Below are 14,280 nucleotides of genomic sequence, written 5' to 3' on the forward strand. Positions count from 1 at the left end.
AATATGCATCTCCTTTCTCCTCTGCTTTTCCGTGGAGCTTGTAAATTTTTTGGGGGGGTTGATACTTTTTATCTAAATACTACAAATTAGAGTAATTTCTAATATGGTATCTGTCTGAAGTAATAGGGTGTGTGGATACATTCCTCCCTCCTTGCAGCTCTGCTTGTTTTGAATGGAAATGGTGCAAGTAGATATTACCTCCTTCAACAGGAAATGGTGATCAATGGAACACTTAAAAATAAGTTTCTGAGTAATAAAACTGTGACAATAGGAAAAATTTCATACCTTATCTTATAGAACATCAGCAGGGGAGGGAAAATGGGTGAAAAACTTACCTATATGAGTTGCTGAAAACAAGATCTGACGTCTATAAAATGTGTTTGCTGATGTTCTAACCCAAAGCAGAAGGTTAAATGTGTTACTTTAAGTCAGATACTGTGAAATACATGAAAATCCAGTAAAATATCCCCATTTTGCGAAGAGAGACCTATGTTAGCTACCTACCATAGTGCTGACTTCACTGAGGTTGCAACGTATGAAATTTTGCAAATAATTGGTCTATTGATAATGCCTAGTCTTTTCTGTAGCCTGGCAGCTTCATAGCTGCTCTTTCTAAAAACCACAACCTATTTCATATCCGATCTTCACAACGTACCTACAGCTAAGCAGTAGTGCGTTGTACCAGTGCATTACCACGGGCACCTCTGCCACAAATTAGGGAAACTAATACTGCTGGTAGCCAAGGGAGAGTTACAGTGGCCTTATTAAAGGATTGCAGTAGGGTAAATAAGTAGAAATTGTCTGTGGTTCCTCTGTTTCCCGAAAGGAAAGGATTGCAGTAGGGTAAATAAGTAGAAATTGTCTGTGGTTCCTCTGTTTCCCGAAAGGAAAGGAAAGGAATAAAATTGGTTGAAAAAATAATGCAGTGATACTGTGCGGGTACTCAATTTTCTTGACTGTAACTTCTCCTGTTTTGCGGTTTGCTGAACCATGAGTCTGTCTTTTATTTCCGAAATTCTTCCGAAGTGGAGTACACAAGGGGAAAGTAAGCTTATATGAATGCAGAATAATTTCATTTAAGTCAGTGAAGTTATTCTGCTGAAAGACTGGTAGAAAGGAGAAAACTGGTCCTGCGGACTGTTTGCCCTTTAGGCCAAGGATGGCTTTGTCATGTGAGATAGACCGTGGTGAGTATATGGTGAGTGCTCCTCGAACAATACGCAGGGAAAGCCCTCTTAGAATATTCTACAATTAACAATAACCTGGAATCATACAGATTGTGGGTTAGTCAGCCTCTTTTTCTTCTTTTCTGGATTATGGTTTAGCTATAATATATAACCCTTTCATAAAACGTTACAGCAAATAAAATCTTTGCTTAACCATGAACACTCCTCGCTTTTCCATCCAGCTCCACTCTTTCCCTTGCTTGGGGATAAGAGCATTTCTGGTTTCTCCTCTGCAATCCTGAGACACGTGCTGGCAGTCACACAGTTGGCCAATATTGAGTTCTAGACTTGCAGACGTGATTTTTTTTTTTGCAGACAAAAGGGTAATTCTAGCGATGGGCGCTCTCCCTTATAAATCACTAATTAGTAAATTAGAAGGAAACGGGCAGCTTTTCACAACTGGCAGTAAGAATTCCTTACAGAAATGCTACAGCTTCATTACTAATTTAAGTGTCTTGTCATTATTTATTATCTCTATTTGACGGTACTTTCTGGGTTTTAGCCTGAACCAGCCATAGTGGGATACTGCGAGCCACTCATGGCTCAGAAATCCAGCTGATTTTAGCAGAAGAATATGCTGAAGTACTTAGTTCAGCAGCAACAGCTGTACAGTAGGCACTGGGGTTTGGTGTGTAAGAAGCAGTTGCTGTTCCTGAGGCCAGATTCCGAGGTGGCCTTCATCCGACAAATGCGCGCTCCCCTTCGGACAAGGGGCAAGAGGGGGAAGGAATAACTTACCGGATCCTAGCGTTCTCCTTCCATGTTTGAAAAGTCACTTTAAATTGTTTGAATAGTGCTAATGAATGCATCCCTTGTTGTCACACTTGCAACTATTTTCATTGGTTTAATTGTGGAGTTTGTATACATAAATACCAAACAAAACCAAATCTTTGCGTCTCCTTCAGTCTTCTGTGCCACCTGAAGTGCTGCCGTACAACGTTCTTCTCTGCGTTCCTGTAGGGCTTTGAAAATGCAAAGTGCTGTTGAGTGCTAATTTTTTTTCGTGATGAGCCATATTATAGCAAACTTTCTTAGCCTGAACCTCTATTTAGCTGTTTTGCTCCTTGCAGTCATGGTCTTTGAACAATACTTTGTAAACCTATTGCCAGCTGGAAACTAATACTGACTTCTGTCCATCATCACCAAAAAATGGCCTAGGGCAGTTGGCTTCTTGCTCAGTATCTTTAAAAACAAAGCAGTGAAAGCACGTGGAGATTTCTTTCTGGCCCAGTTGGCATAGACTCAAGGTGATGGTGTCTTTTGAGTATTATTTTAACTATTCTATTAACTATTATTTTAGATAGAAGCAATTTCACGGAAATCAATGGTGCAGAGCCAGGGCAACTAAAAGGGTGCTCAGGTCAAAGGCAGACTTAGGTAGTTTTGGAAGAGAGGAAGAATATTCCGTACTGCAGCACCCCCCAAAACAATCTGCAGAGCTGAGAGCCCCGATAGTGTTGCTTTTAAAAACAGTGCACCCTGTTCGATGTAACTATTGAAGATTCTTCAGAAAAAAATTCGGAGTGCTTTCATTATTATTTAAGGACAATTTGCAGAGATGGCTGAAAGGTGCGTATATTTGGACTAGCTGATTTTCTGCTTGGTTGCATCCTGAAGGAGAATTAACCTTTTCTCTCTCAAAGTGTCTGCAAAGCGCAAGGAATCGGTTCAGATCTCCCTGTGGCCCTCCTGCTAATCGCTGCATTCTTACAGGGGTCTGTTTCTGGTCTCACTGTGTCCCCAAATGTGAATATCCTGAAATTCAGAGAGATTCAAATCAGTGCCACAACCTGAACAGATAGATGACGTACCTCTGCTGGTATGCTTAATTAACTTAGGACATTCTAGGCTTTCTCTCCAAGCATCAGTCTTCCTTTCTCCCATGGATACCGTGAAGTCCCGCGGTGAACCTTGTGGTTATGACCTAATTTTTCTACAAACTGAGAGGTTTAATTTGTTCAGGTGCCAGGCTAAGGGAACACAAACTTGGAATTCTCCTGGCTACTCTAATTTAGCTGCCTGAGATTTGAAAAATCAATAGGGGAATTATCTTGCTGGCTCTAGATTTTAGCTTAATAATGAAAACATAATTAAACGGAAGACATCAGTTTATTTAGGAAAACTGTGGCTTTTTCTGCGGGTCCACCCCAGAACTTGTGTCCTGCTGTGTTGAGACAGTGGAGCTGGGATTGATTCCCCTGCTAGGGAAACCCGCTCTTATTGAAAGTCCTGCTGTCACTGTTTAGTTCCAAAACTAACTGAATAACTCTTGAAAAGAATATTAATTCCTAACTGCATTTTCAGATGATTGTGATATCTTACTAATCTGCCCTTTTCAGGTTCGCTATTATTAACACTTACAATCAGGTAGTTTCTTCAGGGAATCCAGTGTGGTCCAACAAACACCTCTCAGGAAGTTAACAGTAATTACATTTACATGCGTTATATACACATAGATATATCCATCATGTATATAATACTGCTGTATACAAAGCCTTGTGCCATCAGTAAATCTGAGGAACTTCTCACTGAAACTATCTTGGCAATTACAATTAATACATGACAAAGTACCCAGTCTGATCATTCATTCATTAGCAGTAGGAGAATTTCACATTTAACATCTTAGTGCTTCCTAGATGAACTGTGGACATCCTTAATGAATATTCTCCACTTCAGACCATTCTGACTTAATATTTAATCCCGTTCCTCACTGTTACGCTCCCTTCTAAGAATCCTGTCACAAGAAAGCCCTTACCAGATCCGACAAAATACGAATACATAAATTCCGGCAAGTCTGCGCAAGTGACAATTAGTTAGCAGTTCTTTATCTTACAAACGCTTTATCACTTGCGCAGTTTGTGAATCACTCATTGTATCCCGTAGTTAGACTCAATCAACGTACAAACATAAGACCACAGATTGAGATACATCTTGAGTTAAGCTGAAAGTATAACTGAAAAATAAACCATTTGATACTTCTATGTGCATTATGCAACGTGGAATAAATGATAATTATATGTCTAAAAAACCAGGTAACTTCACAGAAAGCCAGACTACCAAATGCACTGAATGTGCATTAAATGAAATATTTAAAAGTATTTAATTGGTAGATAAGCAAAATGAGCAACTGCCTTGATTGAATCTGCTGGCAAAAGCTGTTGTCCCATGGGGAACCGCGCATTTTGAAAATTTACGTGTTAAGGAAAATCCAAGGTACTTTATCTTGAAAGTGGGAGACTCTCCAGGAACTTTCTATTTTAGTTTATTTTGAGAACCCCAAATGCTTGATGCTGATATAATTTATTCCTTGGCTGATTGCCTAACTAGCATGTTACAATTCGACCCAAGCCCTGCCTTTGAATGAACAACAGCCATTCGTGACATTCTCAACATTCCCTTGACAAAACGATCATCTATGAAATTAATCTCTTTCATGCTCCTTTTTCCTCAGTCTCCCCCAGTTAATTGTTAACTAGTAAAAGCTCTGGTGGTTCACATAAATAACAGCTTAAGTGACTTGGTGTAACGCTTTTGTGGTGCTCAAATAACTTAAACGTTTATTTCCCTGTATTTTGTCTGGACGATTCCATTCCTTTTCCATGGCCCACCTTTGTTCAGATCAATGTGCTGACGAGGCTTTTCCACTCGGACTGTTGGAGACTTGACTATTGTCACTTCTGTTTCCTACTGAAGGACCCAAATGAAAAGTTTACACGCGTTCAGCTCGCTTTTGCTAACGGAAAATAGAAACAAATTACCAGGGAGTGAAATGGAGTATTTCAGTTTACGCTCCCCAGTGAAGATGTTGCCAAAATTGTGTAATAGCCCAAGGAAGCCCGATGAGAGGCTGCCCCAGGAGCAGCTGGCAGAAGCCCAGCCCAGCCCGTGTGTTTGCACAGCCTTTGCTACCACGCGCATCGTTATAAATGGACCAAACTTTGCCCTCTTATCTGCATCTACGCCTCTCACAGGAACAGGGGAAGAAACCAATTTGCGAGCAGTATTTGACCCTTGGAGAACTATGCGCATCTGCTTAAAGCCATTTTTCCACATAAAAACACTTTTCAGCAAAATGATTTAGCATGTGTTTAATTTTAATGATTTGGCTTAAGTGTCTTTGAGTGCTTTATCAAGCTACAGCAATCATCAGCTGCTTAATAAATATTGGATTAAAGTCTGTAAAGGGAACTAACGCATGTATCAGAAAGACAAAATGAAAGAACGTTGCCAGACGCTAAGCTTTTCTCTTCTCAGTGTGCTACTGTCTTTGGGCTGAAGGACATTCTTCAATGATGCTGGAAGTTGCAACACCAATATTATTTTTGACAATAGAAAAGTGTATCAGGGACTGTAATTCTGGCAGTTTTCTGGACTTATACAGTGAAACCTCCACAGAATTTAATGCTGTTAGAGAAAACTACGGAAACAAAACTATTAGCACCAAATACACATTAATAGTAGTTGGAATTCAGCAATAGTTTTGGGTATGTGCTGTAATTAAAAATATGGGCTTTGAATTGGTAGGCGTTTGACATGCCAGGGTGTTGGTAGAATAATGTTCACTATTGCATAGCAATAAATAGGTTGGATTTTTAAAATTATCACAACAGAAGCAGGGAAGATAACAAATAAAAACTTAGTTTTTGTAAAGCATTGCCACATGTCAATTGTTGTTCATTACAAACAACTTAAAATGGTTGTTTTCCAGTGCACAATTCAAAAACCCTCCAGCGGTAAGGAAATTCTTCTGGCACGGCACTGCCTACAGTAAGTGCCACCAATAGTGTCCCGTTGATTTACGTATCCTTAAAATTTTGAGTAGCCCTGCCCAGCTGGATTGCTGTGTTTAATTTCCATCACGCTGGGGGTCTCTGCGCCTTTGGGTTCGCTTCCTCTCAACAGGCAGTGGCGCTGAAACTCCCGTGGTCCCCACGGCTCGGGTGCGGAATCTCTCTGCTGGCCTTTGAGATCTCAACGCGCAGATACCTTCTGCTCGCAGGAGCAGCACCAGCCCTCCCAGATTTTTCAGTGAAATACAGTCTATTATTCAGCAAAGTCAGAGCAAACACTCAGATTTGAAAAAAAATACCACTAGGCTTTGTGTAAGTTTCGAATGATACAGAACACAGCCCTAATAGCAAATTGCTGACTCCATATCCACCGAGACATTCAGTGATTTATCAGTTTCATAACCTCGACCACAATTCGTGTGATGTACTACAAAAATCCCTAAGCAGTATTCAACAGATTCATTTTTCCTTTCATGCTCATAGCCACCCCACATATTTGTTGCTCTTCCTTCCTGTTTCTAGAAAAAAACCTTCTTGTGATCAACTGAAGACTATCTGAAGTTTTAAAGTTTAAATAATTAATTGATAAAATTTATATATAAACTACGTAACCTGAGATGATCTGTGGTACAAGTATGACTGGGTATTTTTTCAAGCACAGGGTCAGCTCAAACTCCGCTCACACACTGTCTCGGCATATACACAAGTGCAGAGCTCAGCACGACTTTGGGATCACGAGGGAGGAAAGGTTGTAGCTGTGCTTATCCACACCCAAGGCATGCCGTGTGGGCAGAACCGGGGGGCTGCACCCAGTTCTGTCCTGCCCTCCCCCAGCCGGACGGTCACATCAGCCACCAGACTCATCCCAAGGCACTGACATGTCTTCCGAAGCGAATGGATCTGTACATAGCGTAACCTGACAGTGGTCTTTTATCAGGGCAGCTGATGGAGCACCTCTCCTGTGAGGCCAGGCTGAGAGTTGGGGTTGTTCAGCCTGGAGAAGAGAAGGCTCCAGGGAGACCTTAGAGCCCCTTCCGGCACCTAAAGGGGCTACAGGAAAGCTGGGGAGGGACTCTTGATCAGGGAGTGGAGCAGTAGAATGAGGGGTAATGGTTTTAAACTGAAAGAGGGTGGATTTAGATTAGATATTAGGAAGAGATTCTTTACTGTGAGGGTGGTGAGACACTGGCCCAGGCTGCCCAGAGAAGCTGTGGATGCCCCATCCCTGGAGGTGTTCAAGGCCAGGCTGGACGGGGCTTGGAGCAACCTGGTCTGGTGGGAGGTGTCCCTGCCCAGGGCCAGGGGGGTTGGAACTGGATGATCTTTAAGGTCCCTTCCAACCCAAACCATTCTGTGATTGTATGATTTATAGATGTGTGTGTACACATGATCTACAACTTCCCACAAGGTTTGATTTCTCCTCCAACATAATGTTAGAAGTGTAAAGAGAATGATTTAATTGCAAGAATAGCTTGAACAGCCATTAAAGAGAGTTTTAAGCATTTTGTTTTATTATTGCTCTTCTGAGTATCAAAATAAACGTACAGTATTTTGATACATGCATTATGAGTTGCTGAAACACAAATTGATACAGCTAAAACTGAGAACTTCAAATTGGCAACAGTTTAGTCGTGACAGTTACACTTTATGCAAAATTACTTAGTGCTATGTTTGCTATTAAATATCAACAAATAATATATAGGTTAACAAGTAGAACTACATCACTGTCTCTGAAAGTATTGCCATAGTAGGACTATTCACATGGGTTCTGAATAACGATCAGGAGATACTCCTTATCTGCAAAAAGATATAAAAATGTTTAGTTAAAATATTTTATCTTATTTCCTGATAAATACTCTTTATTCATCTAGTCCTCTCCAGCTTTTTGTTTATAATACATAAGTAAAAGCAATGGCATTTATAAAAAAACATTTAGAAAAAGGCAAGCACTTTGTTCAAAAATCTGAGATTACAGATAAAAAAGAATCTGTGTCATAAAGCTTAACTATACCATATTAAAACCATTTAATAAGCAGTAGATTTGCCTTCAAGAAGCTGTAAAGATATTTAAACAATATGAAAAAAGTCACAAGATAAGCACCTGGAAGCTAGCACTTGTTATAATAAAAAACTTTTGACATCTGCAGCCTCTTCTGCAGGTGCAGAGAACTTCTTTCAGTTCACTAACTAGTTTATTCAAGATTGAGAACCCCATTTAGACAGAAAAAGCAGAAAAGATTTGAATAGACTTCTACTATGAATAAATTCTAAGCATGCCAGACTTCGCCTACTAATTCTAAAAGCCCGGGGAAGTTTTGGAAACAATTCAGTTGGATAGCTATTTAACATTACCTATTTTAAATGAAACATTTTTGAAAGTGTCCAGTGAATTTAGTAGGGTCATATCTGCTTTGGAGAGTTAAGAAGCTGCACTCCTGCATTGTCACTTTCATCCAAAAAGCAACTGAATATAAATCACAGGTGGTTCATTTGCCACCTTCTATTATAGTAAAATACAATGAAGCCTTTGAACTACTAATCTCCCTGTTAGCAAAAAAGCTTCACATTTTATACCGCTTATTTTCAGGTCAACATGCTTTAATGGTTACTAGTCAAAAAGTCACCTCTAAAAAAATAAGTGAAGGGCAAATGCAAAATAAGAATCAAGTGCATCAGTTTAAATCAATGAGCAAACCCCATGATTTAAAAAGTGCATTAGGTTTATACTCCAAAATAGAAACTAAACTAAAATTTTAATCTTAGTATCAGCTGATGACTAATGTTAACACTTAATGACAGTGCCAGATTTCTTTCACACGTACTGGTTTCATAGCAGCATTATAAATAATGCCAGCGAGGCGAGGTAACGCATACCTGGTGCAGTACCTTTGCTCTGCATTTGCTATGAAATCGACACCAGAGGACTACCCCAGTGAAGGCTGTCCATCGCTACGGGCTCAGAGCCCGCATCCTCCCCATGGCTATGCTGAGGAGATCCCAGAAGCTTCCCTTCTGTTCTGCATGCCTTCACTGGAGATTTCTGTCAAATCCTGGACACCATTAGTCTCCTAATTAGCTGGTGCACACATTAGGATCTCAGCCCTAACCAATCGCATCCACTTTGCCTGATTCACCTTGTACTGGTAATTGACCACAGCTCGTCTGGCCTTGTTATCTGTTTTAGAGACACGCCTAACAAATTAACATATATTTGTATTTAATGTGAGAAACAGGTTGCTCTATCCCCCTGGTTATTTTAAGGAAAATAATTATATCACAGTTACTATGTTGGTGGTGCTGTCCGTGACACAAATCCCACCTATGGTTAGGAAGTCATGATAACATACCAAGTAAAAAATAATTTTTAGAAAAAAAAGATTGTTTGCATCTTTTTACAGCTAAAATGTATTTGCTGCCTTTAATTCTATACATACACACACGCGCGCGTGCGCTACTTGATATATACATTTGTCCAGTTTTCCTTTGTGAAAACCCACAGAAACCAGGGCATTAATCAGATCTAGGCTTGCTTGGTTGTCTGCAAGTTTGTAAGTGCCATAAACTCCGTACATTAAAATCTGAACACATCTGGTTACGTGGTGAATATATGGTTATATTTTCATATACTTACTTTTAAAATGCATTTTCTACAGTAGCCTTATTTGTGAAGAATTAAATGAAACTTAAAAGGACATACAATTCTGTTGTTATTTTAATAGAAAGATTACCTGGAGCTATCATAATTTCATGTTTCTTTGATCTGATCCTAAGAAAGGTTAGATCATTCTGAGGATCAATATCTCTCACTGTGCTCCTAGCTTTCACGGTGAGCTGATGAAGAAGACCTGCATACTGCACTGTTGTAGAGTTATCAAGAGTTGTTCTTATTGGAATTCCTGAAAAGAAATAATTTTCTAATAATCATTCAGTTAAATTGCATATTCTTCATATACAGCAGATCATAAGAGAAAAAACAAGGATTTAATAGTTTTTTCTGTTTTGTAGCAGAAAGGAGTCCTGTTGATTTCAGGTATCTATACACTTTTTAAAGTATAATTTATATTAATCAGTGTCAATTAAACATTGAGTTGCCTTATGAAACTTTTGAAAGAGCCTAATTGCCTTTTAAGGCTCTTAAATACCATTCTGTAGTACTTAACTAGTTTTGGTGCTTCATCAGTTTAAACAGCATCATTGAGTTTGCATCTTGCCTGCAAGAATCTAGACCACACTTGAACTGCAGCATTTGGCATGTGCAGTGGGAGAAATTACTCATTCCCAGTGAAATACCAAGAGCAATCAAAGGGCAGAAGCGGCATGGCTGCATTTGGCAAGCAAAACCACCCTTGGAACAATCCCTTCCAATTAGCAGCAAAATATTGATGATTGGTAGTACACAGTGTATCGATCCTGACTATTAAAAATATGACTACATAAGTCAAGATTAATTTTTGATGATTTAACGAATCATTGTTTATCAATGATTCGTCAAATCATGCTTTTTATATTAATAGGCTACCAGGTGAAACTAAAACCAGGGTTCACCGTAATCATGCAAGTATAAAACTGTTAGGCTTTAATAAGCTTGTTTCACTAATAAAAAATTTATTTGACCTACTAACAAAGACAATAGATTACAAGCTGGCAAGGCAGTTTTCTCTTTGGATACATTTGTATTGCATCTTCCAGACGGACAGGACAGGAATACAAAACCAGAGTAATATGCCTTAAGTTAAGAGTTTGATTATGAAGGAATTAACATGCAAAAATAGTGAATGTCAGGTAAATAATTAGAGGCAAAGGAGTAAAAGAAATAATAGAACCACCTCAGATATTAGCTATTCCATAATTTTCCTAGGAAAGCGTTATGTGAATCACTTGAAGTCTGTGTCGTCACTTAAGAAATAGTTCTGCATTGCCGGGATGTGTAGCGTAGGGAAGCGTACAGCATGACCCAGTACATCCTTCGTGTCGAATGTTTATTACACAGAGATTGAAACTGATGTTTTAATGGAAACAAACAGGTGTTCCCAAGCACTGCATTAGCATGATAATATCTATATAATCACGGCATTAAATAGTAAGTCACTTAAAAGCAGCAATGAATTAGTGTCAAGTTTATATGACCTTGCATTTAAATGATTCCTTCAACAAATACAGTACTTGTAATGAAAATGGTAAATGTTAAATGATCCTCCAAGGTCTAATAATAACATGAAAATGAGTTGACACTAGTGGCATCCTTAGATTAAAGCTGAGCTATGCTTACTTTAGGACAAATTCTCTTTGCCTCTGCCACCCAAATTAGAGAAAGGCAAATAAATCCTTCATTAGAAATGCTGCAGTGTTATCCTTCTCAACTGTGAAGGCTAGCAACAGTTTATGAGATTTTCCAGATAAACAATGTACGCTTAGCATAGTGCTTCAATGAACAAATCAACTCTCAGCATTAAAATAAATGACAGGCAATGTTTGTATCGGGAATCTTTAATTGGTTATTTCACCTACATACTATTACACCTAAGCATAACTACACTATTACAAAAATCTTAGTAAAAGACAATGGTTTATGTTACTGAAAACAGAGGGTTTAATCTTTTTAGGGAACCTGAAAAGCCTAAGGAACCTCACTACTGCACCACTGGTTCAAATATTTTTGCTGTGATTAATTTAAGTTGTGCACTTGTTTTAAATGTTTCAGGATAGAGGGAAATTAAATTTAATTTTCTGCTGAAAGACTTGAAGTAATTAGATTGTCCAGTGCCAATTATGGATGTTTGGATATGTTACAAAATCTCACAACTGCACACCTACTTTGAGGTTCAGTTTGTGGTATCTAACTTCTTGGTACCTTGAACACATCTTCACAGAGCAAGACTCTCTTGCATTCACATCTGGCGTCAAAACATTTCTAATTGATAAACTATCAAAATTCCCGCACTAGTCTTGTCCATCAGCTTCAGAATGGCCACGTGTTCTACAGGTTTGTGAGGATGAGAAAGTTTGAAGAGGACACAGGGGGACTTTATACCTTGCTGTGAATAGGCTAATGTGCAAAAAAGAAGTGGAATGTTCTACCTCCTTTGCAAATCAAAATTGATAGCGAAGGAATCCACACATCCACACACGTGTGCATCACCACCCAGGGTGCCCGGCATCAGCCAGAATTTTGATTTTGGAATCCAAGCCAGCCTTTTAAAAAGCATGCTCTTGCCCTAACTGCACATCTATAGCTGAGCTGCCCCTCAATACCGTAGAACAACCACAGGTAGAGGTGGACACCTGAGTGGGAAATCATACCTGACCAACATCGTGCCAAGAAGTCAACTGTTCCAAGTAACAGAACATATATTTCTATTAGATTACATTGGTGTTTTTGCCTTGAGAAACATAACAGTCTGTAAGCTCAAAAAGGATCATTTGTGTTATCCGTTTGATTTTTTTCACTTCTCATCTGCAGCTTAGTCTAAGTGCTTATTGGATCAAGTCACATTTTATTTACTGGAACAGAATATAGAATGCCTGAAACAGTACTTGTTCTGAAACCAGGCTGCATTTCAGCTTAGTGACCTGCCATATCTAGACATGAGCGCGTGCAGGTGCAAAGCAGTTTTTCAGTTTCTATTTGCCAGGCTGTGCACTTCTCTTGACCTGTATCACCTATTCTGTGAACAAATGCACACTTTACTTAACATGTCCAGGCACACAAATTAAATTGTCCATATTTTCTAAAGGCTGAATAACATTTAGGCTTCCTTTGTAGTGTTCTTTTCTCCTTTTGCTAAACTGCTGCTAGTGCAATAGATTTTTTGGGGGATTGTGAAAGCAAAGGAAGTCAGCTAAATTATGGGCAAGGTAAATTGAGTGAGTTGTCTTTTTTGTAAAGGAAGGATTAAAACAGATTAACCTGAGAAGCCTAACTTCTGTAAAGTGATTTCTATGACCAGTTTAACTTTGGGCTTGCAATCTTCAAGATCACAGCCAAAGCTGGCCTGACATGAAACTTGCTCTTCCTCCCATGACAACACACCATATAACACAATTTAAAGAACTTGTGAATATTTAGCAGGTCTAAGGAATGGCTCCCACAATAGAAGACCAACTTTGTTTAGTAGATGCTTCTCTCATGAAGTTTTTGTTCTATTGTAACTATTCAAAGGAAGGGGGAAGAGTGAAATGCTAGTGAATTTCCTTGCGTATATGAAGAATTTTGGACTAGACTAAAAAATGCCTGCAAAAGCAACAGCTTAGTGCCATGCATTCTCCCTTTCTGTAACGTACCAAGAGACACTCAAGATTTGATTCTGAAAAATATAGGTTAGTTAAACAAGGGGGATAGGTAACAACATGGGACTCCTTAAGTTAAATTAGGTTATTTGTTCAGAGAAGACTTATGTCAAGGCTCCACTTTCTATTTTTCTTCTTTCCATTAACTTGAATGAAAAACTACATCATATGGACAGGTTCAAGAAATGGCCACAAACCAAATGCTTATGCCTTCAGATGAAACACTTGTTATTGAAAGTCAGGACACCTTGGTAAGATATCACAAGCAGACTGCATTAACACCTCATGATTTGCAATTTTGTGCTTAAGAGTTACTACGCTCATTGCGGCTACCATTGTTTCTTGGAGAAAGCAAAGGGCGTTTTACCTTCGGCGTTTATAACCATAGTTGCAATAACCCCTTTGTGCGCTTGGATCCTCTTGAGGGTTTCCTCCACTTCGGCCTGTGAGGAGAGAGGACACCACATCACCCCCGCACCCACCACACCTCGGCCCGACGGCGAGCGCCGGCCCCTCTGAGGAGCCCGCGGGGCCGCCGTGCCCCAAAGCGGCCCCAGAGCTCTGCCCCCGTCCCCTCGCGGCCCCCCGCCACCCATGGTGGCTCCCCGGCCGCCGCGTTCCGCTCCCGTCGCCGGGCGGGAGCAGCGCCATTACCATGGCCTGGCTGCCGCCGTTGCTATGGAGCGGCGGAAGTGACGCCGGGGGCGGCAGCGCGGGCCGAGCGCGGCCCCTGAGGAGAAGGTACCGGTGCCGCCTCGCTGAGCCCCACGGGCCGGGCCCACCTCTGTCCTGCGACACACAGCCTACACCTGAGGGGGGGGTCAGGACAGCCGCCGTGAGAGGGCTAAGGACAAGGGTACCTGTCTTAGGGGCAGCAAGGGCCCAAACCCGGGCTTAAATGGAGCCCAGAGGACGTGAGGGGAGGCCCCAGGAGGTGAGGGCAAGCCCCAGGTGGGGCTAGTCAGGGCAGTGAGGGC

The 14,280-nt window shown here is 40.4% G+C and overlaps 1 protein-coding gene across 1 annotated transcript; it reads right to left on the minus strand.

Moving 5' to 3' along the window:
* Positions 1-7,504: 7,504 nt before the first annotated feature.
* Positions 7,505-14,151, minus strand: DYNLRB2 (dynein light chain roadblock-type 2). Its single transcript, XM_074582858.1, has 4 exons — positions 13,958-14,151; positions 13,671-13,746; positions 9,745-9,912; positions 7,505-7,813 (listed from the first exon to the last, which is right to left on the minus strand). The coding sequence occupies exons 1-4, from the start codon at positions 13,958-13,960 to the stop codon at positions 7,770-7,772; spliced, it is 291 nt and encodes a 96-aa protein (XP_074438959.1). The 5' UTR covers positions 13,961-14,151; the 3' UTR covers positions 7,505-7,769.
* Positions 14,152-14,280: the final 129 nt, after the last annotated feature.

Source organism: Larus michahellis, chromosome 4 (genome assembly GCF_964199755.1).
Source record: "Larus michahellis chromosome 4, bLarMic1.1, whole genome shotgun sequence".
Taxonomy (NCBI): domain Eukaryota; kingdom Metazoa; phylum Chordata; class Aves; order Charadriiformes; family Laridae; genus Larus; species Larus michahellis.

Excerpts from the sequence above, each read along its gene's own strand:
- DYNLRB2 (XM_074582858.1), bottom strand. Across the intron at positions 9,913-13,670 it reads TATGGTTATAAACGCCGAAG|GAATTCCAATAAGAACAACT; the intron begins GTAAAACGCCCT and ends ATTTCTTTTCAG. Across the intron at positions 7,814-9,744 it reads TGAAATTATGATAGCTCCAG|ATAAGGAGTATCTCCTGATC; the intron begins GTAATCTTTCTA and ends ATCTTTTTGCAG.